At 44.0% G+C, this 8432-nt stretch overlaps 1 protein-coding gene across 1 annotated transcript in view; it reads left to right on the top strand.

Moving 5' to 3' along the window:
• Window positions 1–388: 388 nt before the first annotated feature.
• Window positions 389–8432, top strand: part of LOC120020968 (microtubule-associated serine/threonine-protein kinase 4-like) — a 42765-nt gene continuing 34721 nt past the window's right edge. The window contains exon 1 of the mRNA XM_038964639.1: window positions 389–1177. Coding sequence (XP_038820567.1) covers window positions 923–1177 — 255 coding nt within the window. The 5' untranslated portion in view covers window positions 389–922. The remainder of the gene's footprint in view (window positions 1178–8432) is intronic.

Genomic DNA, 8432 nt, shown 5'->3' with positions numbered 1-8432 from the left:
GTCCTAGGCTATCTGGCTAAAATGCTTGCTTGCTAATCAAACTTCCATTTATGGGCAACGTTAGCTAGTTAACATTAGCCTTCTACAGCTAGCTACCTCTCAAGCCAGTGGCACAACAATGTATGAATGAATGGTTAATTAATGAATCGCCTTTATAATCATTGGCCAGTATGGAGAATTAAGTAAAACCACAAGTCCAAATCCCCGTCTCCATCCATGCCTAATTTGGGGGAGGGCCAGGACCATTCACAGTTGAGCTGGCTCAGTTTAGCTCAACGCTGATTGGCTAATTTTGTATACTTTTTTATCAAGGGAGGCCAAATGCTCGCTGGCTTCCCTTGCTTTCAATGCTATGGGCAGCAACAATGTCATACTCGTTTGGACCAGACAGCATCAGATAGATGGCCTACACGTCCAGAGACAGAGGGGCGTTGTTTAGCTCGCTCGGATGTTTTCTCATGTGAGATACAGTCTGCCTCTTGCGAATTGAAGGGAAATTATGAAACAGAGAGATGCATTATTTCGTTTTTTTTATTAGTAATTTTTTGGGGGAAACCATGAATACACGCCACTGGTGGATGTCAGTCTGTCTGTTAGAATTCATATTACAAGATTGTCGGCGCACAGCGGATCTTTTGGTCGGCAGAGTTATGAAATGAAACCAACTCCAGGCGCTTTTTGCTACGAACAGCATTGCACGCAGCCAAGGATGAGACGGCTGTGTCCGTGTTGTAGCCTTGGAACTTCTACTGAATGGAACTTTTCAACGGTGTTCGTGCAACACGGTGCATTCAACCCTCAATATGACTTAAACGGTGTACAGGTAGACGTTACTCTGGGTAAACATTTTAACCAATAATACGCGGTGACTTATCTTGATAGACCGAAACTGGCGTGATGGGTGTTAGTGGACTCTAACATTATGGAGGCACAACACTTCGAGACTTTTGGAAGCGACAGCGGGAGCCAGTCATCTTCAGGCTCCGAAACCTTGTCAGAGGGAGAAGGTATAGACATCTGTTTAGAAGAAGTGCACCAATATTACGAGTATTTCAACAACCAACACACTTCAGACTTCGTCACTCTAAAAACAGAAGGGAAGGAAGAAAAGAGTGTGGCAGACGACGAGGCGTTGGAACCGGAGAATAAAGAACATGGGGAAGGAGGCGACAAAATGGTAAAGAGTGCAAAAGTGTAATTTACCCATTAAACGTTAGTAGTAATGTCAATGTCTTTGGGTTGAGTGGCTTGAATGGCAGGTGTGTGCGCCCTCGCAAAAGTGACAACCATCATGCCTTGTTGCGTGTGTGCACTGCTTGTGAGAAATAAGAAATTGTTACTTTATTCAGCTAAAGTATTATTCAGAGTATAATATTTTAGCTGAATAAAAACTGTTATATTAGCTTTTATCCCCCCCACCCCCCGAGTTTTACAGTTTCGTCAGTTTAAATAATTTCTTGATTAGAGAATCCCCAGCAGTAATAGTGACACAGTAAACTGACCGATTCATATGGTTAGCTGTCAGGGGGATATGGGAATTCCCCAAGTCAATTTGTGAGGGCAAGTCTCTAGCCTGTTGCTCGAGTCCTATGTGATAACATTGGCTTCATGTATGTATTTTTTCTTAGCATACTACGAAGCATGCCTATTGACTTGATCGATGTACATGTGTTTTTGACTTGGCTCAGCTTTGGAAAGATTTGAACATACTGTAATGACCTGACTAGATCATAAATGAACAATTGTCCAGACAGAGGCTTGAGTTTGCGAATTGACGGTTTATTAAACCAACTTTACACAGGCTACTGTTTGGGCCGTAGCACACGCCAAATAAATGACAGATTACCCACAAGCCAATCGTGACCTTCTCTTGTGAAGCCCAGACGTAAGAGAGAGAACAAAGGCGAAACCTGGTCTTAACTTCCAATGCTCCATCCCCCTGCCCAACCCCCCTCCACGCCACTCCGCCAACCGCCAGGATGCCCGGCATCAGAACATTCCAGGCATTCCCGTGATTGGCAGATAGCAGGTTGATTGACATGTCGGACCCCGCGAACACTGGGTACTGGTCAGTACAACACAACCACCTACTAGCCTAACACATAACACACAGCTGTCTGTGCGGGTCGCTACAATACAGTTGAAGTCGGGAAGTTTACATACACTTAGGTTGGAGTTATTAAAACTCGTTTTTCAACGACTACACAAATTTCTTGTTAACAAACTATAGTTTTGGCAAGTCGGTTAGGACATCTACTTTGTGCATGACACAAGTAATTTTTCCAACAATTGTTTACAGGCAGATTATTTCACTTATAATTCACTGTATCACAATTCCAGTGGGTCAGAAGTTTTACACTAAGTTGACTGTGCCTTTTAAACGCTTGGAAAATTCCTGAAAATGATGTCATGGTTTAGAAGCTTCTGATAGGCTAATTGACATTTGAGTCAATTGTAGGAGTACCTGTGGATGTATTTCTAGGCCTACCTTCAAACTCAGTGCGTCTTTGCTTGACATCATGGGAAAATCAAAAGAAATCAGCCAAGACCTCAGAAAACAAATTGTAGACCTCCACAAGTCTGGTTGATCCTTGGGGGAAATTTCCAATCTGTATTTAAAGGCGACTCCTAGGCAGAGCTAATTCAACACGTCAGTGCCGCCTTTAAAGCCATGTCAGGTTACCACCATTGGGGACATGAGCCAGTGACACGGCCTGACCCCTAACCTCTAATCTCTGACCTGTAACTTTAGCTATGTCATGCCATTAAGGGCGTTAAATATGGAAAGGCTTCTGGGATGAGTGGCTTGTCTGTGACATCTCCTCCTCAGGCTGTGCTTGTATTTCAAACAGAACACACGCCATAGCTGAATTTATGCACATCTTTGTTTATGAACAACTGCCCGCCCACGTACGTACATGCTTTTTATTCTAAAAATGGGTACCATCTATCTGTGAGTGGAGTCTTAACTGGTAGTTGCATGTTTTTACAGTACCACAAAATCATCCTGAGTTTTTTGGCCATTGGGGGGGAAAAAAGGTCTACTGCATGAAAAATGAAACGCTGCAAATTTGAATTGAACCCTGTGTTTATCAATCCAGCTGCATCTTAGCAGTACTGTCTGTCTATACTTACCTCATGAAAGCTGCGAACTGGTGGTCCTGCCAGATATGGCTACAGTTATGTATGTTTGGCATGTAAGGACAGGTCCTGGAGGCTACTGTGTTGGAAAGAGTCCTGGTAACTTAAACAGTTCTTATTTGGAGACGGATGTTTTGATTCTATGAAATATCGGCGAACTTGGCAAACATTGTTGCAGTTGCTCACACACAACTCAGAGTTTTGTGCAGAGTAATAAAACGGATGATCCTGTGCCCCTCTGCAATTTATACAGCAGATTATTTCAGTGTCCTCAAACGTAGCAATACATTTCAAACATCCGGGTGGGATGATTGAGAAAAGGATGTGGTTTTACCTTTTGAGTTGTTCCATGTCATTTCAGCAAGCCGTGACACCCACATCAGATTGTTTCTGTGGTTAGAAACGGGTAATTTTATCTCTGGGAAATTACGATTATTGATTGTGCCCAAAATTGTCATTTTAATGTGTAAGATTCAGATAATATTCAATAAATATAGTACCCAACATCCGATTTTCCTACCAAGGTGTGAGACATGAGGAATCCCCACACCAAAAAAGACACCCATGGACTCCTCACACCCTTGCCAATCCCACCCAACATCCAGTATACAGTATCAGTTCTCTGTTTTTCTGAGATCGGATTATATTTAAACAATATAATGTTTCAGGAATGCTAATCGTATCTGTTGCTAGCTACAGAAACGATTTCAGAACTGTCTGAGATGGTGGGTCTTTCTTGTGCTTTTTGAGGTGGAACAACCCTTTTGGATTTCAATACCAGACTAGAACAGTTTTTGTCAACTTGTGGTCCCGCCACAAGCCCAGGTCCCTGGAATGTTACTTACTCTACCACTGTGCCATGTGAAAATGTCCTCCTTTGAACACTAGAACTAAAACATTTTCCAGGTGTTTATACAGTCATGTTTTTTCATGTCTGTGGGCTGATCAGGAATTCTGGGTTCCTTCTAGATCAGATCAGCTTGTTTGCTGCTCCTCAATATCCCTGTATGTATGCATGATTTCCCTTGCGTTAGAGAAATGGGCTTATATGTTCATTCTTATTTTCACACCAATCACTTTGTTGTGGATTTTCTTTTTGTGATTCTAATGAGCTGTGCAGGCCTACACACAAACTTTCCCTCCAACACACATCTCTTCTCCAATCTATAGTGCTTCCAAGTGATGGTAATTTTCAAGCAATGAATTGATAATAGGTCATTTCCATGTAAAAGGATCCATGAGCACCAACATGTGAAATTCATAAGAGCATTTAAAATTGGGTGTCAAATGAAAGATAAGTCTATATTTTGGAGATATTAAGGTATACAGTTGAAGTCAGAGGTTTACATACACCTTAGCCAAATACATTTAAATTCAGTTTTTCACAATTCCTGACAGTTAATCCTAGTAAAAATTCCCTGTTTTAGGTCAGTTAGGATCACCACTTTATTTTAAGAGTGTGAAATGTCAGAATAATAGTAGTGATTTATTTCAGCTTTTGTTTCTTTCATCACATTCCCAGTGGGTCAGAAGTTTACATGCACTCAATTAGTATTTGGTAGCATTGCTTTAAATTGTTTAACTTGGGTCAAACGTTTTGGGTAGCCTTCCACAAGCTTCCCACAATAAGTTGGGTGAATTTTGGCCCATTCCTCCTGACAGAGCTGGTGTAACTGAGTCAGGTTTGTAGGGCTCCTTGCTCGCACACGCCTTTTCTGTTCTGCCCACACATTTTCTATAGGATTGAGGTCGGGGCTTTGTGATGGCCACTCCAATACCTTGACTTTGTTGTCCTTAAGCCATTTTGCCACAACTTTGGAAGTATGCTTTGGGTCATTGTCCATTTGGAAAACCCATTTGCGACCAAGCTTTAACTTCCTGACTGACATCAAATCTAATTTGTCACATACACATGGTTAGCAGATGTTAATGCGAGTGTAGTGAAATGCTTGTGCTTCTAGTTCCGACCATGCAGTAATATCTAACAAGTAATCGAACAATTTCACAACAACTACCTAATACACACAAGTTTAAAGGAATGATTTAAGAATATGTACATACAAATATATGGATGCGCGATGGCCGAACGGCATAGGCAAAATGCAGTAGGTCGTATAGAGTGCAGTAGATACATATGAGATGAGTAATGTAGGGTATGTAAACATAAAGTGGCATTGTTTAAAGTGGCTAGTGATACATTTATTACATCCAATTTTTAATTATTGAATTGGCTAGAGATGAGTCAGTATGTTGGCAGCAGCCACTCAATGTTAGTGATGGCTGTTTAACAGTCTGATGGCGTTGAGATAGAAGCTGTTTTTCAGTCTCTCGGTCCCAGCTTTGATGCACCTGTACTGACCTCGCCTTCTGGATGATAGTGGGGTGAACAGGCAGTGGCTCGGGTGGTTGCTGTCCTTGATGATCTTTTTGGCCTTCCCGTGACATTGGGTGCTGTAGGTGTCATGGAGGGCAGGTAGTTTGCCCCCGGTGATGCGTTGTGCAGACCTCACTACCCTCTGGAGAGCCTTACGGTTGTGGGCGGAGCAGTTGCCGTACCAGGCTGTGATACAGCCCTACAGGATGCTCTCGATTGTGCATCTGTAGAAGTTTGTGAGTGCTTTTGGTGACAAGCCGAATTTCTTCAGCCTCCTGAGGTTGCTGCTGCGCCTTCTTCACAACGCTGTCTGTGTGGGTGGACCAATTCAGTTTGTCCGTGATGTGTACGCCGAGGATCTTAAAACTTTCCACCTTCTCCACTACTGTCCCGTCGATGTGGGTAGGGGCCTGCTCCCTTTGCTGTTTCCTGAAGTCCACGATCATCTCCTTTGTTTTGTTGACATTGAGTTTGAGGTTATTTACCTGACACCACACTCCGAGGGCCCTCCCCTCCTCCCTGTAGGCCATCTTGTCGTTGTTGGTAATCAAGCCTACCACTGTAGTGTCATCTGCAAACTTAATGATTTGAGTTGGAGGCGTGCATGGCCACGCAGTCATGGGTGAACAGGGAGTACAGGAGAGGGCTGAGAATGCACCCTTGTGGGGCCCCAGTGTTGCAGATCAGTGGGGTGGATATGTTGTTTCTACCCTCACCACCTGGGGGCACCCGTCAGGATGTCCAGGACCCAGTTGCACAGGACGGGGTCAAGACCCAGGGTCTCGAGCTTAATGACGAGTTTGGAGGGTACTATGGTGTTAAATGCTGAGCTGTAGTCGATGAACAGCATTCTTGCATAGGTATTCCTTTTGTCCAGATGGGTTAGGGCAGTGTGATTGCGATTGCGTCGTCTGTGGACTTATTGGGGCGGTAAGCAAATTGTGGGTCTAGGGTGTCAGGTATGGTGAAGGTGATATGGTCCTTGACTAGTCTCAAAGCCCTTCATGATGACGGAAGTCAGTGCTACGGGGCGATAGTCGTTTAGCTCAGTTAGCTTTCTTGGGAACAGGAACAATGATGGCCCTCTTGAAGCATGTGGGAACAGCAGACTGGAATAAGGATTGATTGAATATGTCCGTAAACACATCAGCAAGCTGGTCTGCGCATGCTCTGAGAACGCGGCTAGGGATGCCGTCTGGGCCGGCAGCCTTGCGAGGGTTAACATGTTTAAATGTTTTACTCACGTTGGCTGCAGTGAAGGACATCCTGCAGGTTTTGGTAGCGGGCTGTGTCGGTGGCACAGTATTGTCCTCAAAGCGAGCAAAGAAGTTTAGTTTGTCTGGGAGCAAGACATCGTGGTCCGTGACGGTGCTGGTTTTCTTTTTGTAGTCTGTGATTGACTGTAGACCCTGCCACATACCTCTCGTGTCTGAGCCGTTGAATTGCGACTCTACTTTGTCTCTATACTGACGCTTAACTTGTTTGATTGCGGAGGGAATACCTACACTGTTTGTATTCGGTCATGTTTCCAGTCGTCTTGCCCTGATTAAAAGCAGTGGTTTGCGCTTTCAGTTTTGCACGAATGCTGCCATTAATCCACGGTTTCTGGTTGGGGAAGGTTTTAATTGTCGCTGTGGGTACAACATCACCGATGCACTTGCTAATAAACTCGCTCACCGAATCAGCGTATTCTTCAATGTTATTGTCCGACGCTATGCGGAACATATCCCAGTCCATGTGATCGAAGCAATCTTGAAGCGTGGAATCCGAGTGGTTGGACCAGCGTTGAACAGACCTGAGCACGGGCGTTTCCTGTTTTTAGTTTCTGTCTATAGGCTTGGAGCAACAAAATGGAGTCGTGGTCAAAGTTTCCCGAAAGGAGGGCGGGGGAGGGCTTTGTATGCGTCGCGGAAGTTAGAATAACAATGGTCCAGGGTTTAGCCAGCCCGGGTTGCGCATTCGATATGCTGATAAATATATCAACATAATTTTCCTACCTCATGATGCCATCTATTTTGTGAATTGCACCAGTCCCTCCTGCAGCAAAGCACCCCCACAACATGATGCTGCCACCACGTGCTTCACGGTTGGGATGGTCTTCTTCGGCTTGCAAGCCTCCCCCTTTTTCCTCCAAACATAACGATGGTCTTTATGGCCAAACAGTTCTATTTTAGTTTCAACAGACCAGAGGACATTTCTCCAAAAAGTATGATCTTTGTCCCCATGTGCAGTTGCAAACCGTAGTCTGGCTTTTTTATGGTGGTTTTGGAGCAGTGGCTTCTTCCTTGCTGAGCGGACTTTCAGGTTATGTCTATAGGACTAGTTTTACTGTGGATATAGATTATTTTGTACCTGTTTCTTCCAGCATCTTCACAAGGTCCTTTGCTGCTGTTCTGGGATTGATTTGCACTTTTCGCACCAAAGTACGTTCATCTCTAGGAGACAGAACACGTCTCCTTCCTGAGCGGTATGACGGCTGCGTGGTCCCATGGTCTTTATTCTTGTCTGCTATTGTTTGTACAGATGAACGTGGTACCTTCAGGCGTTTGGAAATTGCTCCCAAGGATGAACCAGACTTGTGGAGGTCTACAATTTGTTTTCTGAGGTCTTGGGAAAATCTAAAGAAATCAGCCATGATGTCAAGAAAAGAGGCACTGAGTTTGAAGGTAGGCCTAGAAATGCATCCACAGGTACACCTCCAATTGACTCAAATGATGTCAATTAGCCTATCAGAAGCTTCTAAAGCCATGACATAATTTTCTGGAATTTTCCAAGCTGTTTAAAGGCACCGTCAACTTAGTGCATGTAAACCCCTTATTCGGCCTCACATCAAGCTAGACACCCCATTCAACCTTCCACTGCCTGTTGACATCTAGTGGAAGGCGTATGAAGTGCATACAGATCCATAAATAAAAGC

Source organism: Salvelinus namaycush, chromosome 26 (assembly GCF_016432855.1).
Source record: "Salvelinus namaycush isolate Seneca chromosome 26, SaNama_1.0, whole genome shotgun sequence".
NCBI classification, from domain to species: domain Eukaryota; kingdom Metazoa; phylum Chordata; class Actinopteri; order Salmoniformes; family Salmonidae; genus Salvelinus; species Salvelinus namaycush.
This window is presented reverse-complemented; position numbering and strand designations above follow the sequence as displayed.